Genomic DNA, 26,981 nt, shown 5'->3' with positions numbered 1-26,981 from the left:
TCAGACTTCCCTGGGTCTTGAGAAGGCTGGCTGGATTCCGGGTTCTGCCCTGCCGCGTGCCTGCCAGGTCGAGGTGGAGGCTGCAGGCCAGTCTGAGTTGTAGGGGTCTGTGTGGTCTTGGGGTCAGCGGGCCCCCTCTTCTCCGGAGGGGCAGGGAGATCCTTTGAGTGGAGCCTGGAGAGAATGGACAGTGTCAGTCTGCAGAGTCTCGCTCTCTTTAACTTAACATTTGTGTTTGCATTTAGTTACTTCCTCATTTACCTGTTTTCTAGGAGTTGGCCACATCTCAACAACTAAAGGCATGCAGGGAGCAGCTTCTTACAAGAGAAGCGGAAATCGCGGAGCTGAAAGCCAAAAGGAACAACACCAGGGTCAGTAGGCGGAGTCTCACGTGTTGACCTGTGCCCCGCGGAGGTCACCACTGGGCTCCGTGTTGCTGTCTTTAAAGTCTGTCTGGTTTTCAAGTCATTTTTCACATCTTCCCACTGAGCAGACCGAGGTGGATCAGTTTGGGGTTCTCATACCTTGCTTCAAATTTATGATGAGAGCTAATGTAATTTTAGTACATTTGAGGGGAGAGTTCTCTTACCTTCCATTTTTGTCCATGCTGCAGTTTGTGTGGGATCTTAGTTCCCCGACCAGGGATTAAAACCCATGAGCCCTGCAGAAGTGTGGAGTGTTAACTCCTGGGACACTGGGGAAGTCCACTCTAACTTCAGACTGAACTGGCGGGATTCCGACGTGCCTTAGCATGGTTTTGGCCTTAGCGTGAAGCTGAGAGGCGTTCTCGGCCCTGAATTCAAGTGTGAGGTTGAAGGTGCTCCTTTGGCCCCGCCTTGCAGCTGCTGCTGGAACACCTGGAGATCCTGGTTTCCCGGTATGTGCCGTCCCTCGGGATGACGGCGGGCCCGCAGCAGGCGCAGTCCCCAGCCAGCATGACCAGCGAGGTGGAGCTGCTCAGGGCGCTGAGATTGCTCTTTGAGCACCACAAGGCCCTGGACGAGAAGGTACCAGCCCCGCGGCCGTCCTGGATTTGTACATTTGCTGCCTGGTTAGGTGGACGATGCGTGTATTTATGGAACTAGTTGACTTTTGAGCTTCTTGAATTCTTGTAAATACAGGTTTTTCTGTAAGAACTCAGAGTTTTATATGGTTAAAGAGCGTTGCCTGAGTACATGCTCAGACATGTCCGAGTCTTTGCGACCCTGTGGACCGTAGCCCACCACGCTCCTCTCTTCATGGGGCTTCCCAGGCAAGAATACTGGAGTGGGTGGCCATCTCCTAGTCCAGGGGATCTTCCCGACTCAGGGATCGAACCTGCCCTCTCACATTGGCAGGCAGATTCTTTACCACTGAGACACCTGGGAAGCGCCCAGTTAAAAAGTATTAGTTGGCATAAATGCCTCAAGGTTTTTTTTTATTCTGTATATCAATTTGCAATTAAAAACTGGGTAATACAGTTCTTTTAGGATAACAGTTTTTTCCTCGGAAACTGAGAATTTAAAGCTGTTAGTAAGCAGATTTTCTTCACCTTAAGGTCAATGAGAGACATTAAAGGTATTCTGTTACAGTAGCCATGGAATCAGGTGAGGGTAGAATAAGAAGTGCACTAACGTATGTACACACATCAACACACAGTGATTCGGACCCTTTTATTTCAGTTGAGAGAGCAACTGCGACACGCTCTCGAAAGGTGTAGTTCCTTAGAAGAGGAATTAAGGACCGCACACAAACAGGTGAGTTTGGACAGTCATCGTGCAATTCAGTTAAGGGTTCGTCATTTGTGTACTTTCATTTTCAAAAAGTATGAAGGCTGTAGTGGTGGATATCAGATGTTATTTATCTTTGAAATGGGGCGCAAGGGCCTGAGGAATAACCGCAGGGAGGGTGGGGCCTGGAGCCAGGGAGAGACATGTAGGAGGGCGGCGGGGTGGGCAAGGAGGAGAGGAGGCTTGGTGACATGGGGCACAGCACCTGCTTGCAGAGAGCTGGAGACCAGGCAGGAGGGGGACAGCAGAGGCCGCTCCCAGGGAGCCTTCAGAGACCCCGAGTGGGCGCTGCAGGGTGCCCTGGAGGAGGAGTCTGCTGGCTCCCATTGTGCCATCTGAAGGTGAGAGAAGCGAGAGGATGTGCTAACCGGGCTGATGGGGGTGAACCCATAGGCAGCCGGTTTGCTGGAGCGGAACCGGGATGATGGCAGGTGGTCCTGCAGCCCGCAAAGGGGGAGGTCAGGCCCTGGGGAGGAGTCGTGATGAAGACAGGGGGCGTGGGCTGTGACCACGCGGCCAGGGAGCCGGCAGCCAGCACCTCGAGGCTGCCCCTCGAATGCTTTGAAGTCATGTGTGGGAGAGAAGGCAGGACCTGGGTTGAGAGTCGAACAGTGGGGAGACTTGCAGAGAGAGGGGTGTGAGGTGTGAGAGTGGGAGGGCGGCACGGGCCCCAGCAGGCACTCTCCCGTGCGTCTCTGATGGCAGAGCCACCCTTGTGGTGCGAGGGGCTATCCCCCAGAGCAGCCCGAGTGCCTGTGCCCCGAGAGGAGAGCCGCAGGGGGCTGGCCCTCCAGTCCCCTGGCTGCCCTGCTCGCTCCTGTCTGTGCGTGTTCAGACCAGCATGGAGCACGGAGGCCTGGGAACCTGTGAGGATCGCACTCCTCGGGGAACTAGTACAATGATGACTGCTTAGGTGGACCCAGCGGCTGCGGAGCTGAAGGATTTTTTCCTTTTTTTCCTTCATCCTGCCTGATGGAGGCATGAATGTATGTTTTTAATCTTGGGTTTTTGTCTCTGACTCCATCAGCCCACCCTTGTGAATAACCTCATAGGATACCTTCCGTCCACGCTAAGACCGGACTGTCACCAGGCCATCTAGGAACTCGATTCTCCTCCTGCCCGTTTCTTCATAACTTCTCGCTTAAGAGATGGCAGTGTCTCATAAGCATGGTCATTTATCCAAAGTCGGGGCTTCCATGTCAAATTGTGTTCGGTTCCTGATAGACATGAGCTGTCCTGAATGTCGCTGACGAGCCGTGGTCCTCTCGTGCCCAGGTGCAGAGCCAGAGGGAGCAGGACTGGGAGTCCACGCAGCCGGCCCGCGTGGTTGACACCGTGGCCCAGGCCTTCGAGAGTGACGACGATGTGTCTGACAGCGAGGGCGACGGGGTCACCCTCCTCAGCTCGGCCGGTCAGCTGCCGCCCAGTGTGCAGGCCGATGCCGACACTCTGCCTGTGATGTATCAGGAGCCGCTGGACGCCATCAACAAGGACATCTGGTGGGTGCGCCCGAACTCAGCTCCCCAGAACCTGGGCTTCTCTGAGGAGCTGTCTTCTCCTACGAGACGTCTGAGAGTTCCATAGTGAGAGAACTGACTTCAGGCCTGCTTCAAGGATTTTCAGTTCTGAATCGCCCTTGATGATAGAGCTCAGTCAGGCAGGGCGTTCTGTCTACAGCTGGTGTCAGCCCTCTGTGTGGGGGGCGTTGTGGGGTTTCCCCCCCAGCTCTGAGCCCCAAGGTGGGTGAGGTGCCGAGGCGGTGTCCTCTGTGGCCCGTGTGCCCTCCAGCCCATAGGGTTCACCCTCCCGGGTCCATCGGAGATTCCCACGTTCTAGTGAAAAGCCACCTGGAACAGAAAAGCAGGGGTTTGGGGGTTGGCAAATTCCCACTCAGATCTGCATTGTCCTTTTTAACTTAATACAGTGTGAAGATTGGCTTGTTGTAAGACAGGGGTCCAAAGCCATGTGTTTGAGTTTTTTTCTCATGTCGTCAGTATATTTAAGATGTTTTCTTTAGACACCGTCTTGGCAGTTGTAACAGTTTACAGAACGGGCTAGAACACAAAGGCCCACCTCGTGGTGAGCAGCGGGCCTTGGGTCTGGGTGCAGCCGGGTGTCCGGGGGCCCCGAGGCCTGCCTGGGCCACACCGGCACAGCTAAGCCCCTGACCCGGGTCCGTGTCTAGAGTGGCCGCAGGCCAGTGACACCGCACAAGACCAGGCAGAGCTGCTACTCAGATTGTTCTCGTCACGTCAGCCCAGGCCGAGGTGCCCATGCCTGTGTGCCGAGCACGCGGGGCTCGGGGGGAAGGCAGGGGTGAACGGCACAGCCAGCAAACGCAGGTGGTGCTGCCTGCACTTTTGACGCCGAGACAGACTGCTTCCTGGGCCCTGTTTCAGCTCAGACGACCTCACAAAGATGGGCTTTCCCCGTCCCCGCAGGAAATATGGAACGGTTCCATATTAATATGTTTATTTTTACGACAAGTTGTCAGGTAAAGTGAATTTTCCTTAGGCAGTAAGTTGACTTGATTTATCAATGGTAAATTCTGTCCATCAGCTTGCTATCACAAGTGAGAAACTTTCAGGACTTATAGGTAGAATGAAGCTGAAGAGGTTAGGACTTGCAAGAATCCTGTATTTTATTTTGAAATCATTTTATAGGCATCATCGAGTATTTACACTGCCATTTAAAATCACCCACTACACATTAGGGGAGAAGAGCAGGAAGCGTGAATTCTAGGTGAATGCGACACATTGACGAATCCAGAAACTCGCACAAAGCTGGTGGAGAACTTCATCAAGTGATGCGTTGTTACACATACAACCTTAAAAAAAGAAAAATCCCCTCAGCATTTCATCTGGTCTGGGGACTTTTGTTTAGAATCTCCAGCTTGTTCGTGAACCGCTGTGTTGGTTATAGAGAGTTCCTGATTCCCAGTGGAAAAGACTTGGGGCACTGACGTGCCCCTCTGCCCTGAGAGCAGGGAAGGTGAAGGTTGTCAACTTCAGGTATCTCCTCACAGGGAGAGAGTCGTCACCCAGGCCCCGTCAGAATGTTAGCGTAAATAAGTCACATCAAACGTGAATGACCAGGGGCCAGTTTGTAAGTCTCAGTGCGAAGTTATTCCAAGTTTGAGAATATTCAAAAGAGGGAAATCGAACCTTTTAGCCGAGATGTGAAATGAGCAGATGTTCCCGGAATTTGCTCATCGTGACACAGAATGCCAGCCCAAATTTGTTGTCCAGACACGATCCTGTGCTGACAAAGGCAGCTGACGAGTTTTGCTCTCTTTTAGGTGGATCCAGGAGGAGAAGGAGAGCACGGAGCAGCGGGCCGAGGAGACTGAGAGCAGGGCGGGCGGGGCGCGCTTAGGCAGCCTTCGGCGTTTTAAGTCCCTGAGCTCCGACAACCTGTGTGCTGCCTCCTCACTTGCCGGCTCCTGCCCGCCCAGCAGGGGGCGCTCCCCGCCCCGAAGGAGGCAGCACAGTCCGGAGCTCCAGGGAGACCGGCTAGGCGTCCTGACTCCGGTATGTGTCTGCCTCCTCCCTGCCGCATCCCTCCCCGAGCACACTGTTTTTCTTTGTTTTTTCTGTTTTTCCCCAGAAAAAAATCAGGTACATTTGCTCCGCTCAGAGGTCTAAGACTTTTAAAACTGCCTGGTCTTTAATCATTCCATAATGGCACAGGGACCAATCAGTCTTGATATTTGGACCACCGGCTTAGCACGCAGTCATGAACTCAGCCAGAGCCCGCCTCTGGATCGGTGGGCCTGGCCTGTTCTGGGCACGGCAGTGGCAGGGAAGTTTCTGTGGTCAGGGAGCAGACCGCCTCATGAAAGTAACCATAGGCCGCCCTCCTGGCGAGTGAAAACTGGGCAGCACATGTTCCATCAGGGACACCTGGCTGCAGGGTGCAAGGTATGCAGTGGCAACAGAACCAAGAATCTAATCTGGTCCGCTTGCTGATGGGCCTGGCCATGCGCTCCGGCTGGCTGTGCGTGTGAGACCAGTTAAAGGCCCGGTGCCCCAGGGCCCCAGGGAAGAAGGCGGGCTGCCTCACTCTTCAGAGTCTCAGAACGGGCTGAGGCCCTAAGGCTTCTGGTGACAGAGTGTGCGGCTCTAAAGCACATGTGCCGGCTTTCTTGCGTGTGTAGCCTAGGTTTCTGAGTGCACTGCTGTTTACCCCATGAATCACGTGTACAACACGCGGCCTTGAAACTGCAATTGTATTATCCCTTTTTTCTGTTATCACCCATTTCCTGTGAGTTGTGTTGTTAGCATAGAATTAAATTAACTGTGGGTCATTTTCGATGCCTGTGAAGTGGTAACTGGTCCATTTTGTGGTCTTTTGACACACTGCTTTTCTAACTTGTATCATTGCCAAAGAAGTTGATATGTAAAATTCTTGGACGATTTCTCTGTGGTTTCATGCTTGATTTCTTTCCAAGTATTTGTAAAAGAACAGTTCTGAATATCTTCTCCTTGTGGAGTTTTCGGACGGTGTGTCTGCCGTCATCATTGGCTTTGATTTCCTGACTCATCCTGTTGCCTGTTTAGCCATCATCAATCCAGACTCCAGCCTCCCATCCCCCCCCACCGGAGGCTGTAGTTCACACATCCATCTCCCCTCCAGCATCACACCACTTGCTCTGGTCATATCAGTGCTGTGTCCCGTTCGTCTGGTTTGTGCTTTGTCTTCGTGTCTCATTAAATGGTGATTTTCCCGCATAGCAGTAAGTTAGAGTTAGTGTATCACTATGCAGTTACAGGCATAATGTAGATGGATCATACACTATATGGACAGCAGATGCCTCTCCCAAGCAGCATTCAGAGACCCCCAGGGGGCGCTGCAGGGTGCCCTGGAGGAGGAGTCTGCTGGTTCCCTTGTGCCATTTGAAGGTGAGAGAACCGAGAGGATGTGCTGAACGTGCTGATAGGGGTGAACCCACAGGCAGCTGGTTCGCTGGAGCGGAGCCGGGATGATGGCACGTGGTCCTGCAGCCAGCGAAGGGGGTGGCCAGGCCCTGGGGAGGGGTCGTGAGGAAGACAGGGGCAAGGGCTTTGGCCACAGGGGCCAGGTAGTCGGCAGCCAGCATCTCGAGGCTGCCCCGCGGTTGCTTTCCGGTCATGTCTGGGAAAGAAGGCAGGACCTGGGTTGAGAGTCGGACAGGGGGGAGACTTGCAGAGAACAGGGTGTGAGGTGTGAGAGTGGGAGGGCGGCACGGGCCCAGCAGGCACTCTCCCGTGCGTCTCTGATGGCAGAGCCGCCCTTGCGGTGCGAGGGGCTATCCCCCAGAACAGCCTGAGTGCCTGTGGCCCTAGTGCCCTAGTCCCCTGGCTGCCCTGCTCACTCCTGTCTGTGCGTGTTCAGACCAGCCTGGAGAACGGAGGCCTGGGAACCTGTGAGTACGGCACTCCTCGGGGAACTAGTACAAGTGATGACCGCTGAGGTGGACCCAGCGACTGGGGAGCTGAAGTGTTTTTTCCTTCTTATTTTCCTTCAGCCTTCATGATGGAGGCATGGAATGTTTTTAATTTTGGGTTTTTGTCTCTGACTCCATCAGCCCACCCTTGTGAATAACCTCATAGGATTGCCTTCTGTCCACGCTGAGACCTGAGTGTCACCAGGCCATCTAGGAACTGGATTCTCCTCCTGCCCATTTCTTCAGTACTGCTCGCTTAAGCGATGGCAGTGTCTCATAAGCATGGCCGTTTATCCAAAGTCGGGGCTTCCATGTCAAATTGTGTTCGGTTCCTGATAGACGTGAGCTGTCCTGAATGTCGCTGACGAGCCGTGGTCCTCTTGTTCCCAGGTGCAGAGCGAGAGGGAACAGGACTGGGAGTCCGCGCAGCAGGCCCGCGTGGTGGCCACCGTGGCCCAGGCCTTCGAGAGTGACGAGGATGTGTCTGACGGCGAGGGCGACAGGGTCACCCTCTTCAGCTCGGCCGATCAGCTGCCGCCCAGCGGGCAGGCCGATGCAGACACTCTGCCTGTGATGATTCAGGAGCTGCTGGATGCCATTAACGAAGACATCCGGTGGGTGCGCCCGAATTCAGCTCCCTAGAACCTGGGCTTCTCTGAGGAGCTGTCTTCTCCTACGTGAAGTCTGAGTTTTCCATAGTGAGAAAACTGACTTCAGGCCTGCTTCGAGGATTTTCAGTTCTGAGATCGCCCTTGATGAGAGAGCTCAGTCAGGCAGGGCGTTCTGTCCACAGCTGGTGTCAGCACTCTGTGGGGCGTCGTTGTGGGGTGATCCCTCCAGCTCTGAGCCCCCAGGTGGCTGAGGTGCCGAGGCGGTGTCCTCTGCGGCCCGTGTGCCCTCCAGCCCTCTAGAGGGTTCACCCTCCCGTGTCCCTAGGAGACTCCCACGTTCTGGTGAAAAGCCACCTGGAACAGAAAAGCAGGGGTTTGGGGGTTGGCAAATTCCCACTCAGATCTGCATTGTCCTTTTTAATATGCAGTGTGAAGATTGGCTTGTTGTAAGACAGGGGTCCAAGGACATGTGTTTTGAGTTTTTCTCATCTCATCAGTATATTTAAGATATTTTCTTTCGACACCGTCTTGGCAGTTGTAACAGTTTACAAAACGGGATAGAACGCAAAGGCCCGCTTCGTGGTGCTCAAGGGGCCTTGGGTCTGGGTGCAGCCAGGTGTCCGGGGGCCCCGAGGCCTGCCTGGGCCACACCCACACAGCTACCCCCCCTGTCCTGAGTCCGTGTCCAGAGTGGCCGCAGGCCGGTGACCCCACGCAGGACCAGGCAGAGCTGCTGCTCAGATTGTTCTCGTCACGTCAGCCCAGGCTAAGGTGCCCGTGCCTGTGTGCCGAGCACGCGGGACTCGGTGGGAAGGCAGGGGTGAACGGCACAGCCAGCAAACGCAGGTGGTGCCGCCTGCACTTTTGACGCCGAGACAGACTGCTTCCTGCGCCCTGTTTGAGCAAAGAAGAGCTCAGAAAGATGGGCTTTCCCCGTCCCCGCAGGAAATATGGGATGGTTCCATATGAATATTTTTATTTTTACAGCAAGTTGTCAGGTAAAGTGAATTTTCCTTAGGCAGTAAGTTGACTTCTTATTAATGGTAAATTCTGTCCATCAGCTTTCTATCACCAGTGAAAAACTTTCAGGACGTATAGGTAGAAGTGAAGCTGAAGAGGTTATGACCTGCAAGAATCCTGTAGTTTATTTTGGAAATCATTTTATATGCATCATCGAATATTTAAACTGCTATATAAAATCATCCACTACACAGTAGGGGAGAAGAGCAGTAAGCGTGAATTCTAGGTGAATGCGGCACATTGACATGAATCCAGAAACTCGCACAAAGCTGGTGGAGAACTTCATCAAGTGATGTGTTTGTACATATTCAACCATTAAAAAAGAAAAATCCCCTCCGCACTTCATCTAGTCTGGGGACTTTTGTTTAGAATCTCCAGCTTGTTTGTGAATCGCTGTGTTGGTTATAGAGAGTTCCTGATTCCAAGGGGAAAATAATTGCGGCAGTGACGTGCACCTCTGCCCTGAGAGCAGGGAAGGTGAAGGTTGTCAACTTCAGGTATCTCCTCACAGGGAGAGAGTCTCCACCCAGGCCCCATCAGAATGTTAGCGTAAATAAGTCAAATCAAACGTGAATGACCAGGGGCCAGTTTGTAAGTCTCAGTGCGAAGTTATTCCAAGTTTGAGAATATTCAAAAGAGGGAAAGTCGAACCTTTTAGCCGAGATGTGAAATGAGCAGATGTTCCCGGAATTTGCTCATCGTGACGCAGAATGCCAGCCAAAATTTGTTGTCGAGAAACGTTCCTGTGCTGACAAAGGCAGCTGACGAGCTTTGCTCTCTTTTAGGTGGATCTTAGAGGAGAAGAAGATTTCGAAGCAGCGGGCCGAGGAGACTGAGAGCAGGGCGGGCGGGGCGCGCTTAGGCAGCCTTCGGCGTTTTAAGTCCCTGAGCTCCGACAACCTGTGTCCTGCCTCCTCACTTGCCGGCTCCTGCCCGCCCAGCAGGGGGCGCTCCCCACCCCGAGGGAGGTGGCAAAGCCTGACGCGCGAGGGAGACCGGCTGGGCGTGATGACTCCGGTAAGTGTCTGCCTCCTCCCTGCCGCATCCCTCCCCAAGCACACTGTTTTTCTTTCTTTGTTTTTTCTCTTTCTCCCCAGAGGAAAATCAGGTACATTTGCTACGCTCAGAGGTCTAAGACTTTTAAAACTGCCTGGTCTTTAATCATTCCATAATGGCACAGGGACCAATTAGGCTTCATATTTGGACCACCAGCTTAGCATGCCATCATGAACTCAACCAGAGCCTACCTCTGGAGTGGTGGGCCTGGCCTGTGCTGGGCACGGCAGTGGCAGGGATGTTTCTGTCGTCAGGGAGCAGACAGCCTCATGAAAGTAACCATAGGCCGCCCTCATGGCGAGTGAAAGCCGGGCAGCACATTTTCCATCGGGGACGCGTGGCTGCAGGGTGCAGGGCATGCGGTGGCAACAAAACCAAGACTCTGAACTGGTCCGCTTGCTGATGGGCCTAGGCGCGAGCTCAGGCCAGCTGTGGGTGTGAAACCAGATAAAGGCCCGGTGCCACAGGGCCCCAGGGAAGAAGTCAGGCTGCCTCACTCTTCCGCGTCTCAACACGGGATGACCACCTAGGGCTTCTGGTGACAGAGTATGCGGCTCTAAGGCACATGTGCCAGCTTTCCTGCCTGTGTAGCCTAGGTTTCTAAGTGCATTGCTGTTTACCCCGTGAATCACGTGTACAACACTCTGCCTTGAAACTGCACTTGCATTATCCCTTTTTTCTGTTACCACCCATTTCCTGTGAGCTGCGTTGTTAGCATAGAATTAAATTAACTGTGGGTCATTTTAGATGCATGTGAAATGGTAACTGGTCCATTTTGTGGTCTTTTTTTTTTCATTTTGTGGTCTTTTGACACACTGTTTTATAATTTGTATCATTGTCTAAGTAGTTGATATTTAAAACTCTTGGACCATTTCTCTGTGGTTTCATGCTTGATTTCTTTCTGAGTATTTGTAAAAAACAACAGTTCTGAATATTTTTCCTTGTGGAGTTTTCTGATAGTGTGTCTGCTTTCATCATTGGTTTTGATTTCCTGACTCATCCTGTTGTCTGTTTAGCCATCATCAATGCAAACCCCAGACTCCCACCGCCCCCCCCCCCCCCCACCGAAGGCTGTGGTTCACACATCCATCTCCCCTCCCCAATCCTCCCCCTTGCTCTGGTCATATCCGTGCTGTGTCCCATTCGTCTGGTTTGTGCTTTGTCTTCGTGTCTCATTAAATGGTGATTTTCCCGCATAGCAGTAAGTTAGAGTTAGTGTATCACTATGTAGTTACAGGCATAATGTAGATGGATGATACACTATATGGACAGCAGATGCCTCTCCCAAGCAGCCTTCAGAGACCCCCAGTGGGCACTGCAGGGTGCCCTGGAGGAGGAGTCTGCTGGTTCCCTTTGTGCCATTTGAAGGCGAGAGAACGGAGAGGATGTGCTGACCGGGCTGATACGGTGAACCCATAGGCAGTCGGTTCGCTGGAATGGAGTAGAGATGATGGGAGGTGGTTCTGCAGCCAGCGAAGGGGGTGGCCCAGCCCTGGGGAGGAGTCATGAGGAAGACAGGGGCGAGGGCTCTGGCCACGGGGGCTAGGTAGCCGGCAGTCAGCACTTCGAGGCTGCCCCTCAGATGCTTTGAGGTCATGTCTGGGAGAGAAGGCAGGACCTGGGTTGAGAGTCGGACAGGGGGGAACTTTGCCGAGAGAGGGGTGTGAGGTGTGAAAGCGGGAGGGCGGCATGGGCCCCAGCAGGCACTCTCCCGTGCATCTCTGATGGCAGAGCCGCCCTTGTGGTGCAAGGGGCTATCCCCCAGAACAGCCCGAGTGCCTGTGCCCCGAGACGAGAGCCGCAGGGGGCTGGCCCTCCAGTCCCCTGGCTTCCCTGCTCGCTCCTGTCTGTGCGTGTTCAGACCAGCCTGGAACATGGAGGGCTGGGAACCTGTGAGGATCGCACTCCTCGGGGAACTAGTACAAGTGATGACCGCTGAGGTGGACCCAGCGACTGGGGAGCTGAAGTGTTTTTTCCTTCTTATTTTCCTTCAGCCTGCCTGATGGAAGCATGGACTGTTTTTAATTTTGGGTTTTTGTCTCTGACTCCATCAGCCCACCCTTGTGAATAACCTCATAGGATTGCCTTCTGTCCACGCTGAGACCTGAGTGTCACCAGGCCATCTAGGAACTGGATTCTCCTCCTGCCCATTTCTTCAGTACTGCTCGCTTAAGAGATGGCAGTGTCTCATAAGCATGGCCGTTTATCCAAAGTCGGGGCTTCCATATCAAATTGTGTTCGGTTCCTGATAGACGTGAGCTGTCCTGAATGTCGCTGACGAGCCGTGGTCCTCTTGTTCCCAGGTGCAGAGCGAGAGGGAACAGGACTGGGAGTCCGCGCAGCAGGCCCGCGTGGTGGCCACCGTGGCCCAGGCCTTCGAGAGTGACGAGGATGTGTCTGAAGGCGAGGGCGACAAGGTCACCCTCCTCAGCTCGGCCGATCAGCTGCCCAGCGGGCAGGCCGATGCAGACACTCTGCCTGTGATGATTCAGGAGCTGCTGGACGCCATTAACGAAGACATCCGGTGGGTGCGCCCGAATTCAGCTCCCTAGAACCTGGGCTTCTCTGAGGAGCTGTCTTCTCCTACGTGAAGTCTGAGTTTTCCATAGTGAGAAAACTGACTTCAGGCCTGCTTCGAGGATTTTCAGTTCTGAGATCGCCCTTGATGAGAGAGCTCAGTCAGGCAGGGCGTTCTGTCCACAGCTGGTGTCAGCACTCTGTGGGGCGTCGTTGTGGGGTGATCCCTCCAGCTCTGAGCCCCCAGGTGGCTGAGGTGCCGAGGCGGTGTCCTCTGCGGCCCGTGTGCCCTCCAGCCCTCTAGAGGGTTCACCCTCCCGTGTCCCTAGGAGACTCCCACGTTCTGGTGAAAAGCCACCTGGAACAGAAAAGCAGGGGTTTGGGGGTTGGCAAATTCCCACTCAGATCTGCATTGTCCTTTTTCACTTAATACAGTGTGAAGATTGGCTTGTTGTAAGACAGGGGTCCAAGGATGTGTTTGAGTTTTTCTCATCTCATCAGTATATTTAAGATGTTTTCTTCCCACACCGTCTTGGCATTTGTAACAGTTTACAGAACGGGATAGAACGCAATGGCCCGCCTCGTGGTGCTCAGGGGGCCTTGGGTCTGGGTGCAGCCGGGTGTCCGGGGGCCCTGAGGCCTGCTTTGGCCACACCCGCACAGCTACGCCCCTGTCCCGGGTCCACGTCCAGAGTGGCGGCAGGCCGGTGACCGTGCACAGGACCAGGCAGAGCTGCTGCTCAGATTGTTCTCGTCACGTCAGCCCAGGCTAAGGTGCCCGTGCCTGTGTGCCGAGCACGCGGGGCTCGGGGGGAAGGCAGGGTTGAACGGCACAGCCAGCAAACGCAGGTGGTGCCGCCTGCACTTTTGATGCCGAGACAGACTGCTTCTGGGCCCTGTTTCAGCTCAGACGACCTCAGAACGATCGGCTTTCCCTGTCCCCGCAGGAATTACGGAACAGTTCCTTATTAATATTTTATTTTTACAGCAAGTTGTCAGGTAAAGTGAATTTTCCTTAGACAATAAGTTGACTTGTTATAAATGTATATTCTGTCCATCAGCTTGCTATCACAAGTGAGAAACTTTCAGGACTTATAGGTAGAATGAAGCTGAAGAGGTTATGATCTGCAAGAATCCTGTATTTTATTTTGGAAATCATTTTATATACATCATCGAGTATTTAAACTGCTATTTAAAATCACCCACTACACATTAGGGGAGAAGAACACTAAGCGTGAATTTTAGGTAAATGCGGCACATTGACATGAGTCCAGAAACTCACATAAACCTGGTGGAGAACTTCATCAAGTGATGTGTTGTTACACATACAACCTTAAAAAAAGAAAAATCTCCTCAGCACTTCATCTGGTCTGGGGACTTTGGCTTAGAAACTCCAGCTTGTTCGTGAATCGCTGTGTTGGTTATAGAGAGTTCCCGATTCCCAGTGGCAAAGACTTGAGGCACTGACATGCACCTCTGCCCTGAAAGCAGGGAAGGTGAAGGTGGTCAACTTCAGGTATCTCCTCACAGGGAGAGAGTCTCCACCCAGGCCCCATCAGAATGTTAGCATAAATACGTCAAAACAAACGTGAATGACCAGGGCCCAGTTTGTAAGACTCAGTGCTAAGTTATTCCAAGTTTGAGAATATTCAAAAGAGGGAAAGTCGAACCTTTTAGCCGAGATGTGAAATGAGCAGATGTTCCCAGAATTTGCTCATCGTGACGCAGAATGCCAGCCCAGATTTGTTGTCCAGACACGTTCCTGTGCTGACAAAAGCAGCTGACGAGTTTTGCTCTCTTTTAGGTGGATCTTAGAGGAGAAGAAGATTTCGAAGCAGCGGGCCGAGGAGACTGAGAGCAGGGCGGGCGGGGCGCGCTTAGGCAGCCTTCGGCGTTTTAAGTCCCTGAGCTCCGACAACCTGTGTCCTGCCTCCTCACTTGCTGGCTCCTGCCCGCCCAGCAGGGAGCGCTCCCCGCCCCGAGGGAGGCAGCACAGCCTGGAGCGCGAGGGAGACCGGCTGGGCGTGATGACTCCGGTAAGTGTCTGCCTCCTCCCTGCCGCATCCCTCCCCGAGCACACTATTTTTCTTCCTATGTTTTTTCTGTTTTTCCCCAGAGGAAAATCAGGTACATTTGCTCCGCTCAGAGGTCTAAGACGTTTAAAACTGCCTGGCCTTTAATCATTCCATAATGGCACAGGGACCAATTAGGCTTCATATTTGGACCACCGGATTAGCAAGCCATCGTGAACTCAGCCAGAGCCTGCCTCTGGAGCGGTGGGCCTGGCCTGTGCTGGGCACAGCAGCGGGAGGGAAGTTTCTGTGGTCAGGGAGCAGACAGCCTCGTGAAAGTAAGCATAGGCCGCCCTCATGGCGAGTGAAAGCCGGGCAGCACATGTTCCATCGGGGACACCTGGCTGCAGGGTGCAGGGCATGCGGTGGCAACAGGACCAAGACTCTAAACTGGTCCGCTTGCTGATGGGCCTGGCCGCATGCTCAGGCCAGCTGTGCACGTGAAACCATTTAAAGGTCCGGTGCCCCAGGGCCCCAGGGAAGAAGTCGGGCTACCTCACTCTTCCGCGTCTCCACACGGGATGATGCCCTAGGGCTTCTGGAGAAAGAGCGTGCGGCTCTAAGGCACATGTGCCGGCTTTCTTGCCTGTGTAGCCTAGGTTTCTGAATGCATTGCTGTTTACCCCGTGAATCACGTGTACAACACTCTACTTGAAACTGCACTTGTATTATCCATTTTTTCCGTTACCAGCCATTTCCTGTGAGTTGTGTTGTTAGCATAGAATTAAACTAACTGTGGGTCATTTTAGATGCATGTTAAGTGGTAACTGGTCAATTTTGTGGTCTTTTGACACACTGCTTTTATAATTTGTATCATTGTCTAAGTAGTTGATATGTAAAATTCTTGGACGATTTCTCTGTGGTTTCGTGCTTGATTTCTTTCCAAGTATTTGTAAAAAAACAGTTCTGAATATTGTTCCTTGTGGAGTTTTCTGATGGTGTGTCTGATTTCATCATTGATTTTGATTTCCTGACTCATCCTGTTGCCTGTTTAGCCGTCATCAATCCAGACCGCAGCCACCCATCCGCCCCCCACTGGAGGCTGTAGTTCACACATCCATCTCCCCTCCAGCATCCTCCCACTTGCTCTGGTCGTATCAGTGCTGTGTCCCGTTCGTCTGGTTTGTGCTTTGTCTTCGTGTCTCATTAAATGGTGATTTTCCCGCATAGCAGTAAGTTAGAGTTAGTGTATCACTATGTAGTTACAGGCATAATGTAGATGGACCATACGCTATATGGACAGCAGATGCCTCTCCCAAGCAGCCTTCAGAGTCCCCCAGTGGGCACTGCAGGGTGCCCTGGAGGAGGAGTCTGCTGGTTCCCTTTGTGCCATTTGAAGGCGAGAGAATGGAGAGGATGTGCTGACCGGGCTGGAGTGAACCCATAGGCAGCTGGTTCGCTGGAACAGAGCAGGGATGATGGGAGGTGGTCCTGCAGCCAGCGAAGGGGGTGAACAGGCCCTGGGGAGGGGTCGTGAGGAAGACAGGGGCGAGGGCTCTGGCCACGGGGGCCAGGTAGTCAGCAGCCAGCACCTCGAGGCTGCCCCTCGGATGCTTTGAGGTCATGTCTGGGAAAGAAGGCAGGACCTGGGTTGAGAGACGGACAGGGGGGAGACTTGCAGAGAACAGGGTGTGAGGTGTGAGAGTGGGAGGGCGGCACGGGCCCCAGCAGGCACTCTCCCGTGCGTCTCTGATGGCAGAGCCGCCATTGCGGTGCGAGGGGCTATCCCCCAGAACAGCCCGAGTGCCTGTGCCCCGAGACGAGAGCCGCAGGGGGCTGGCCCTCCAGTCCCCCGGCTGCCGTGCTCGCTCCTGTCTGTGCGTGTTCAGACCAGCCTGGAACACGGAGGCCTGGGAACCTGTGAGTACGGCACTCCTCGGGGAACTAGTACAAGTGATGACCGCTGAGGTGGACCCAGCGGCTGCGGAGCTGAAGGATTTTTTCCTTCTTATTTTCCTTCAGCCTGCCTGATGGAGGCATGGATGTATGTTTTTAATTTTGGGTTTTTGTCTCTGACTCCATCAGCCCACCCTTGTGAATAACCTCAGGATTGCCTTCCGTCCACGCTGAGACCTGAGTATCAGCAGGCCATCTAGGAACTGGATTCTCCTGCTGCCCGTTTCTTCATAACTTCTCGCTTAAGAGATGGCAGTGTCTCATAAGCATGGCCATTTATCCAAAGTCGGGGCTTGCATGTCAAATTGTGTTCGGTTCCTGACAGACGAGAGCTGTCCTGAATGTCGCTGACGAGCCGTGGTCCTCTTGTTCCCAGGTGCAGAGCCAGAGGGAGCAGGACTGGGAGTCCGCACAGCAGGCCCACGTGGTGGCCACCGGGGCCCATGCCTTCGAGAGTGACGAGGATGTGTCTGACGGCGAGGGCGACGGGGTCACCCTCCTCAGCTCGGCCGATCAGCTGCCGCCCAGCGGGCAGGCCGATGGCGACCTTCTGCCTGTGACGCTTCAGGAGCAGCTGGACGCCATCAGTGAAGAGATCCGGTGGGTGCACCCGAACTCAGCTCCCCAGAAAGTGGGCTTCTCTGAGGAGCTCTCTTCTCCTACGAGAAGTCTTGAGTGTTCCATATGAGAGAACTGACTTCAGGCCTGCTTCAAGGATTCTCAGTTCTGAGATCGCCCTTGATGAGAGAGCTCAGTCAGGCAGGGCGTTCTGTCCACAGCTGGTGTCAGAACTCTGTGGGGCGGTGTTGTGGGGTGTCCCCCCCAGCTCTGAGCCCCAAGGTGGGTGAGGTGCCGAGGCGGTGTCCTCTGTGGCCCGTGTGCCCCCCAGCCCTGTGGGTTCACCCACCTGTGTCCATCGGAGACTCCCACGTTCTAGTGCAAAGCCACCTGGAACAGAAAAGCAGGGGTTTGGGGGTTGGCAAATTCCCACTCAGATCTGCATTGTCCTTTTTCACTTAATACAGTGTGAAGATTGGCTTGTTGTAATACAGTGGTCCAAAGACATGTGTTTGAGTTTTTCTCATCTTATCAGTATATTTAAGATGTTTTCTTCTGACACCGTCTTGGCAGTTGTAACAGTTTACAAAATGGGATAGAACGCAAAGGCCCTCCTCGTGGTGAGCAGCGGGCCTTGGGTCTGGGTGCAGCCGGGTGTCCGGGGGCCGGAGGCCTGCCTGGGCCACACGCGCACAGCTACGCCCCTGTCCCGGGTCCTCGTCCTGAGTGGCCGCAGGCCGGTGACCCTGCGCAGGACTAGGCAGAGCTGCTGCTCAGATTGTTCTCATCACGTCAGCCCAGGCTTAGGTGCCCGTGCCTGTGTGCCGAGCAAGCGGGGCTCGGAGGGAAGGCAGGGGTGAACGGCACAGCCAGCAAATGCAGGTGGTGCCGCCTGCACTTTTGACGCCGAGACAGACTGCTTCCTGCGCCCTGTTTGAGCAAAGAAGAGCTCAGAAAGATGGGCTTTCCCTGTCCCCGCAGGAAATGTGGAACGGTTCCATATGAATATTTTTATTTTTACAGCAAGTTGTCAGGTAAAGTGAATTTTCCTTAGGCAGTAAGTTGACTTGTCATAAATGGTAAATTCTGTCTATCAGCTTGCTCTAACAAGTGAGAAACTTTCAGGACTTATAGGTAGAATGAAGCTGAAGAGGTTATGACCTGCAAGAATCCTGTAGTTTATTTTGGAAATCATTTTATATGCATCATCGAGTATTTAAACTGCTATATAAAATCATCCACTACACATTAGGGGAGAAGAGCAGGAAGCGTGAATTCTAGATGAATGTGGCACATTGACATGAATCCTGAAACTCACACAAAGCTGGTGGAGAACTTCATCAAGTGATGCGTTGTTACACATACAACCATTAAAAAAGAAAAATCCCCTCCGCACTTCATCTGGTCTGGGGACTTTTGTTTAGAAACTCCAGCTTGTTTGTGAATCGCTGTGTTGGTTATAGAGAGTTCCCGATTCCCAGTGGAAAAGACTTGAGGCACTGACGTGCCCCTCTGCCTTGAGAGCAGGGAAGATGAAGGTGTTCAACTTCGGGTATCTCCTCACAGGGAGAGAGTCGCCACCCAGGCCCCGTCAGAATGTTAGCGTAAATAAGTCAAATCAAACGTGAATGACCAAGGGCCAGTTTGTAAGTCTCAGTGCGAAGTTATTCCAAGTTTGAGAGTATTCAAAAGAGGGAAAGTCAAACCCTTTAGCCGAGATGTGAAATGAGCAAATGTTCCCGGAATTTGCTCATCGTGACACAGAATGCCAGCCCAAATTTGTTGTCCAGAAACGTTCCTGTGCTGACAAAGGCAGCTGACGAGTTTTGCTCTCTTTTAGGTGGATCCAGGAGGAGAAGGAGAGCACGGAGCAGCGGGCCGAGGAGACTGAGAGCAGGGCGGGCGGGGCGTGCTTAGGCAGCCTTTGGTGTTTTAAGTCCCTGAGCTCCGACAACCTGTGTCCTGCCTCCTCACTTGCCGGCTCCTGCCCGCCCAGCAGGGAGCGCTCCCCGCCCCGAAGGAGGCGGCACAGCCCGGAGCTCCAGGGAGACCGGCTGGGCGTCATGACTCTGGTATGTATCTACCTCCTCCCTGCCGCTTGCCTCCCCGAGCACACTGTTTTTCTTTCTTTGTTTTTTATGTTCTCCCCAGAAGAAAATCTGGTACATTTACTATGCTCAGAGGTCTAAGACTTTTAAAACTGCCTGGTCTTTAATCATTCCATAATGGCCCAGGGACCAATCCGTCTTGATATTTGGACCACCAGCTTAGCACGCCATCATGCACTCAGCCAGAGACTGCCTCTGGAGCGGTGGGCCTGGCCTGTGCTGGGCACGGCAGTGGCAGGGAAGTTTCTGTGGTCAGGGAGCAGACAGCCTCGTGAAAGTAACCATAGGCCGCCCTCATGGCGAGTGAAAGCCGGGCAGCACATGTTCCATTGGGGACGCATGGCTGCAGGGTGCAGGGCATGCGGTGGCAACAAAACCAAGACTCTGAACTGGTCCGCTTGTTGATGGGCCTGGCCGCTCCCTCAGGCCAGCTGTGCGCATGAAACCAGTTAAAGGCCCGGTGCCCCAGGGCCCCAGGGAAGAAGTCGGGCTGCCTCACTCTTCCGAGTCTCAGAAAGGGATGACGCCCTAGGGCTTGTGGTGACAGAGTGTGCGGCTCTAAAGCACATGTGCCAGCTTTCTTTCGTGTGTAACCTCGGTTTCTGAGTGCATTGCTGTTTACCCCGTGAATCACGTGTACAACACTCTGCCTTGAAACTGCACTTGTATTATCCCTTTTTTCTGTTACCAACCATTTCCTGTGAGCTGCGTTGTTAGCATAGAATTAAATTAACTGTGGGTCATTTTAGATGCATGTGAAGTGGTAACTGGTCCATTTTGTGGTCTTTTCACACACTGTTTTATAATTTGTATCATTGTCTAAGTAGGTGATATTTAAAATTCTTGGACGATTTCTCTGTGGTTTCATGCTTGATTTCTTTCCAAGTATTTGTAAAAGAACAGTTCTGAATATTTTCTCCTTGTGCAGTTTTCTGATGGCGTGTCTGCTTTCATCATTGGTTTTGATTTCCTGACTCATCCTGTTCTCTGTTTAGCCGTCATCAATCCAGACTCCAGCCTCCCATCCCCCCCACTGGAGGCTGTAGTTCACACATCCATCTCCCCTCCGCCAACTTCCCCCTTGCTCTGGTCATATCAGTCCTGTGTCCCCTTAGTCTGGTTTGTGCTTTGTCTTCGTGTCTCATTAAATGGTGTTTTTCCTGCATAGCAGTAAGTTAAAGTTAGTGTATCGCTATAGAGTTAGAAGCATTGTGTAGGTGGATCATGCACTACATAACCTGTGTAATCATAAATGAGATTATGCTTCCATGAAGAAATGCTCCTCTACATGTAGAGTTAATGGTCTTTTGACCCAATATCCTTTAGGTGTTGATGCTTGGAGTTTAGACGGTAAATCTCATCAGCTTTTGCATGGTTAATGTCTCTCCTAGACTCTTGTGCAAAGTATCTTTTATGGTTCATAAGATGTGAAGACTCCACTTGCTATTATGCTAGCTTTCCTTACAGATTTTCATGGGATGCCTGCTTTAATGGATTTATTCTGAGAAGTTTTATATCAAATTCTAGGTAAGGATTTTACATTAATGTCCAATAGGTGGTTAGATTTGTTCAGGTTTAAAATAGGTATTATGGTAACTTCCTAATCAGTGAAATTACTACTTTAAAGTATAACGTGTTTTCTATTAAGGGAAACTAACTTATAGCAAATTTTGGCTGAGAACAGACAACTCTTAAGGCCCTTTGCTGACCAGAATGCTCTGCTTTAATAAATCATGATATTGTAATAGAATGGTATCTCCTGAGTAATAATTTATAGTGTTTCTCTAGTAAACCTTGAATAGCTCATTTCACTTCTGTGGTTAAAAATATGCTCTGTTTCCAGTTCCATGTTCTCTAAGTCTTCATCTCACTTCTATGTTTGCCGTCATGTTTGCTTTACTGTATTTGCCTTTGACGCTTCTTGAATTTTTAGCATCAGAGTTGGAATCAATCTGGTTTCTGTTCATTTCTTTGCATGCATCTTTCAGCCTAGTGAGTTAAGGAAGCATCGTCGAAAGGTTAACTATTTAATAATATAGCATGCGTTTGTTTCTCTGTGAAGTATTAAAGAGTCCTTATCGTGTTACATGAATGAACACTATGTGGTTATGTACTGGTGAATAATTGACATTTTAATGGAAGTTTTGAAACTCATCCACCAGTTGAAATATGCTGATGGTTCTCTTGGTAATAGGTCATTCGGGGACTCTTGTAACAGTTTGCCTTTCTCCCACTTGTTTACCTTCTAATCAACTCATGCTTATTTATAATAGACATAGGATTATTTTTAAAATTTTCTTCAGTTCTTTTTTGGCCGTGCTGCACAGCTTATGGGATCTTAGTTCCCCAACCAGGGACCAGGCCGGTGTCCCGGCAGTGAGAGTGCCAAGTCCTAACGTCTGGACCACGGTGGAATTTCCGCTCAGCGTGTTATTCAAAGAAACAGCTGAATCCGAGCCGTAGGTGGTAGCTTTGGGGGAAGGCAGTCTAATGACGGGGGTAGCAGCGTGCAGGAGCCTCTGTGTGCCAGGCAGCGTGGCGAGTGCTTTCCGAGCCTGTCATCTCATCTGGAAGACACCCAGGTGAGGGCCAGGCTGCTGTCATCCCCAGTCAGCAGACGTGGACACTGAGGCTCAGAGAGGCCGGGCCCCGTGCCCAGGCTCGCACACCCAGCAGTGCGGTGCGGACTGGTCTGATGAGAGCCTGGACACTTAACCCTGCTGCCGTCCCGCCCCCTTTCCTCCAGAGGCCCTCGTGTCCCTCACAGCATCCCTGATGGAGGGAGCATCAGGAGGGAGCTCGCTGCCCCTCCCCTCGGGTCCCTTGGATGAGCCCCTGTTGTTGAGTCCAGTGCCCCGAGGGCTGGCCGTCCTGGTCCCTCTCCCGCTCCCAGCCTGCTGACCGACCACTCCTGGGACCTTCCCGCAGGACTCGGGCAGCCGCGCTCCAGTTCACGCAGCTCAGTGCCCGGGAGCCCTTCTGCTGGGCCCTGCGGAGCAGCACTGTGCCCTGGGGCTGGTGACCTGGGTGTGCCGCTCACCGGCTCTGTGGCCTGCTGTGCCCTCCCGTTACGTGAGGACACGGTCCTGCCCATCCTAGTCACGTGGGCACCAGGGGGGCGGGCTTCCCTCCTGGGGGCGGGCGGCCAGGCTGGGGACCCAGAGGCCTTCCTCAGGAGGAGGCCCGGGGAAGGGGCTGGCCGCGGTCCCTGATTTTGAGGCAGGTGTTTGTCTCCCCTGAGTCCACGGTCAACCCAGGCGTGTCACTTCCCACTCTGTTTCTGTTGTTTTCTGATTTTTATAAAGGCTTATTGTACCTTGAATTTGAGACTGATCCCTGTTCAGTTCCGTGGGGATAATTTCTAGCCTCTGTAGCCTTCTGTTGCCTGAGGGTTCTTGTTGGAGATCAGGGGAGGGTGCATAGTTTACCCAGCTGCTGTTGAACGGGCTCAGCTGTATTTTGCACTGAGTCACTTTGTTGTCACCAAGCTCCTGTGGGGCTGCAGTGGATCAGTATTCTTTAGAGAATCCCACTACAAAGGCACAGGTTAGTTGGTTAAAACAACACACTCATTGTTTACAAAAATACTTGCCGTGCCTGTTTCCTGAAACTTCCCCTGGCTTAACCACACACCCAAATGTACTAGTGAGACCTGGCTGGACCCTGAAGGGGTTAATCTCTTCCCCACACTGTTACCACCACTGTCTTTCCTGTCCTCACACCCAGGACCAGCGGAAAAGCTGGGACTCCAGGAGAAACATCTTTTTTTTTTTTTTTTTAATTGGTTTATGTTTGAATTGAAGGATAATTGCTTTACAGAATTGTGTTCTTTTCTGTCAAACCTCAGCGTGACTCAGGTATAGGTATACATATACCCCTTCCCCTTTGGTCCTCCCTCCCATCTCCCTCCCCATCCCACCTCTCTAGTCTCATACAAGGTCATCTCTGAGTGAAGACCTAGGGGTGCTCTATGTAAACCACAGTGAGCAAAGTACACTCGAACTGTGAGTGAGCACTTCAGTGTCAGCCCCCAGTCTGTCCGTTACTGAGAAACACGAGCCAGACACGTGGTGTTCGCATGCCGGGCGAGGTACCTTTTCTGTCTTTCCCCTGTTGTCCTGGGCTCCAGTGGCTGCATCGTCACTACCAATGATCTTGGGGGGTGGCACAAGCTGTGTCCTTTGCTCCTTCAAACAGAAGGGTCTGGACGCCTTTGCTGAGAGGCTTCTTCCTCTTGCTAGTGGTGCTTCTGAGCAGCATCTGGCGATGAGCAGAGTCCTTTCATCAGGGCGGTTCATGCCATGCAGGGTTCACGGTGCTGGCGTCGCTCTGCTGTCCTGCCCGGCGTGGCCGTCTGGTCGCTGGATTCCAGGGAGGGCGGAGCCCGGCTTCAGGGAGGCTCCCGTCCAGGGCGTCTGCACTCAGTCGGGTGCTCTCGCTGCCCCACGCCCCGCTTCTCTTGAACAAGACAGTCCTGTAAGATGGCACTAAGCTGGAACAAGGGTGGTTTTTTGTTTGTTTGTTTTTTGTTTTTTTTGTACTTGGAGGAAAGCATACCAAATAGATTTACATATAAGTTTCCGGTTATAATGTAAAGCCTGTGAGGTTGCCTTTTCTGACACAGTCTATCGTTAGCCAGTTTTACACTGCCATTTTACACCTGTCTCACTCAGCTGCCTGCTTTAATGGAAGAGGAAGAAGACGACGAGACCACCATCAAAGGTGAAACCTCGAGCCCTGCCTCGCCACGGTCCCTTCGGCTGGACCGGCTGCACACGGGGGCTCTGCGCACGGCCGGCCCCGAGGACGTCAGGGACACCCGCAAGTAAGGGGCCTGCGCGCCTCGTCGTCAGTTTCAGGAGCCCTGCGCCTCTTCTCTTGAAAGAGTTAGAAGGATGTCTTTAAAGGGATCCCACTGGGTTCGGTGCCTGTGTTTAGTGGTGAACTTCAGGTGCTGGGTGAGAAGAGCTCAGTGGCCTCGCTGATTTTAGAAAACGTCCATCTCTACGGATTGACCCCGCTGTGGGAGCTTTCTTCCTGCTCTTGCTAGAGGTCTGCCCTGCCCGGGGTGCGTTCCTGAGGGTGACGGCCCCGTGCCTCTCGGGTTCCCTCTTGAGGGTCCCTCCCTTTTCCTCAAGGGTCTCCTCTCAGGAGACTCCATCCCCTGCAGTGACTGACACTGTCCTCATTCAGACCGCTGCCTGCTAAGCTCCCGTCCTCAGCCAGGCAGCACTCGATGGAGGGCACGTGTGGTCTCCTGACCAGCAGCTGTGCTGCCACGGCCGGGGACGGTCACCCTGTGGAGGTGGGGGGAGCTGCCCAGAGTGGAGGAGCTCGCCTTCTCTGGGAGCCTCGTCACCTGCCAAGCGGAGACCCTGAGGGAGGGTCAAGGTGCCCTCTGCACCAGCTGGCCTGGAGTCAAGCCCTCCCCGGGGGGAGCTCCAGTCCGGGTCTCTCAGCTTCCCGGGGCAGATGTCTGTGGCCGGGAGCCTGCACTGGTTGTGTGGAGTGTGGTTGGTGAAGGAGCCTCCACTGTGTGCTCGAGGTTGAGGTGCGGGTGTTGCTGGGTGGCCGGTTCTAACAGTAGATCTTGAGGACGGGTGTGTGTTTGCACGAGGGTGCCGGTTAAAGGTCCTTCTCTCTCCCAAAAGCTCGACCGGCTCTCAGGACGGCCCCGGGGGCAACCCCAGTAGCAGCACCATCAGCCAGGACTCGCTGCAGAAAGCCGCGAAGAAGAAGGGCATCAGGTCCTGCATCAGCCGCTTGTTTGGCAAGAAGTAAAAGGGCCGGCCTGGACTCCCGGCAGGGAGGCCTTAGGACCAGGTGGGTGCTTCCCCGTTGAGAGGGAGGAGGGCCTGCAGGCATGTCCCTTCTGTGTCTCCCCCACTGCCCCACGAGGCTCCTGTCACTCACGCTCGGGGTCCTCCTGGGAGCAGGAGCGGAGGAGGCATCCATCTTCTCGGTGGGTCCAAGATGATCTGATGAGTTAATGAGTGGATGGGTGGATGAATTATGTGTAGAGGGATGGAGGGATGGATTAGTGAGTGGATGGATGGATGAAGAGATATCTGGCTTGGTGGGTGGACGGAATTCATGAGTGGGTGGAATATGGATTAGTGAGTGTGTATGGATGGTTGAAGAGATGGCTGGCTCGATGGGTGGATGAATGAAGCATGGAATGAATAAAGCAGATGTTTATACTCCAACGCTAGAAACATATTCTATGAAGTTGATTGAGTAGGAGCTGGGCAATGATTGTTTCGTCCAGAACACTGACAAGTGTTTGGAAACGGCCTAAGTGCTCATCAGTGAGGGGTGAGGTCCAATCTGTGGACATCGCACAAGGAACGGCCCTCCTCCTCCTTCCTGCCACCTTCCTCATCTCCAGGAGCTCCTCAGGGGTTCTGCCCATGGCCCACGCCCCACCACACAGTCACGCAGGTCCTCCTGGGGTCTCCTCACCACACAGTGTTACCATTAAGCCCCCATCTCTCTCGGCTTCATCTCCTTGAGGACAGGGTATGTTCCTGCCTCTTCAGCCAGATATTTGTAGAGTGTCTTGTTTGTGCTGGGTGTGGGATATACACCCAGGGGTAAGTGAAACAAGATGTGGTCTGGACCACAGTTAAGACACAAGAGAGGAAAAGGAGCAGATTATTCAATGCTATCCCTAGTCTTAGTAAAGACAACGCTGAGATGGAAGGTGCATTGATTATATGCCAGATGCTGGGCGTGCCCCTTCCCAAGCAGGGGCTGCCACCTCCCGATTTACAGAGGAGGACACAGTGATGGTCACGCGGTCAGGGAGTGGTGAGGGCAGGTGCACACCCAGGCAGTGGGACCGTGCACTTTGCCGAGCCCCAGCCCCCGCTCTGGTGGGTGCAACGGGAATGAGATGGTTCTATGGCGTCCCTGACTCAATGGCCTTGAGTTTGAGCAAACTCCAGGAGGTAGTGAAGGACAGCAAAGCCCGGAGTGCTGCAGTCCACGGAGTGCCAAAGAGTCGGACACAACTGAGCGACTGAACTAAAGCCTGAGTGTGTGCTAAACTGCTTCGGTCGTGTCTGACTCTTTGCGACCCCAGGGAGTGTAGCCCACTAGCTCCTCTGTCCATGGGATTCTCCAGGCAAGAATGCTGGAGTGGGCTGCCATGCCCTCCTCCAGGGCATCTTCTCGACCCAGGGATCCAACCCACATCTCGTTATCTCTCACATTGGCAGGCAGACCTTTACAGCTCGCGCCACCTGGAAAGGCCCCGTGAACGCTGATGCAGAAAAGAAGGGCTGCTCCTAAGTTAAACTGGAAGAGCAGCAAGCACAGGTTGTAACGAGGAAACCACACGATGAGCGACAACAGTGCGGACAGAAACAAGCAGGGACGCCTTCACCCACATAAAGAAAACAAGTGTGCCGTTCGGAAGAGGAGCCCGTCAGCCCTTGGAGGGACAGTTGGAACCAGAATGAAAACCGAGGCCGTGGTCAGCAGTGCCCACGCACACGGCCTGAGTGGCGTGGTGTCACTCACCGGGCTTCCTGCGTCCCCAGAGCTGCTGCCAGCGGTAACATCTCTGAGTGCTAGGACGGCAGCGTCCCCGAGTGAGCTGAGGCATCGCTGCTGTCCTTGCAGTGCTGCTGCGGGGCCCTCTGTGGGGGGCCACCCTCGTCCCCTGCCCCGCCGCCCACTGGGGCCTGCCTGTCCCCCTGGGATCCTTTCAGCCCCTGAGCGTGGGTGTTCCCAGGCCTCTGCCTAGCTAGACTGGGACGCAACTCAGGACTCGGGCTTGAGATATCAAGGAGACCATGAATCTGGAAGGACACTGCCCTGGGGCCCATGAGAGAGCAGGAGAGCAGAGCCCCCACGGGGAGAAGCAGAGCTGGGGAGCGTGCCCACAGCACCGCTGCCTCCTGCGCAAGTGCCCCCTCGCCTCTCCTTGACCTGAAACAGACCCC

At 53.3% G+C, this 26,981-nt stretch overlaps 1 protein-coding gene across 1 annotated transcript; it reads left to right on the top strand.

Annotated features, from left to right (window-relative positions):
- The first annotated feature begins 360 nt into the window (after positions 1-360).
- Positions 361-26,649, top strand: LOC122688481 (liprin-alpha-1-like). Its single transcript, XM_043894497.1, has 9 exons — positions 361-371; positions 843-1,007; positions 1,662-1,736; positions 3,045-3,241; positions 16,940-16,966; positions 18,765-18,996; positions 23,706-23,857; positions 24,684-24,855; positions 26,253-26,649. The coding sequence occupies exons 2-8, from the start codon at positions 897-899 to the stop codon at positions 24,811-24,813; spliced, it is 924 nt and encodes a 307-aa protein (XP_043750432.1). The 5' UTR covers positions 361-371; positions 843-896; the 3' UTR covers positions 24,814-24,855; positions 26,253-26,649.
- Positions 26,650-26,981: the final 332 nt, after the last annotated feature.

The sequence above is a fragment of the Cervus elaphus genome, chromosome 33, assembly GCF_910594005.1.
Source record: "Cervus elaphus chromosome 33, mCerEla1.1, whole genome shotgun sequence".
Lineage (NCBI taxonomy): Eukaryota > Metazoa > Chordata > Mammalia > Artiodactyla > Cervidae > Cervus > Cervus elaphus.
This window is presented reverse-complemented; position numbering and strand designations above follow the sequence as displayed.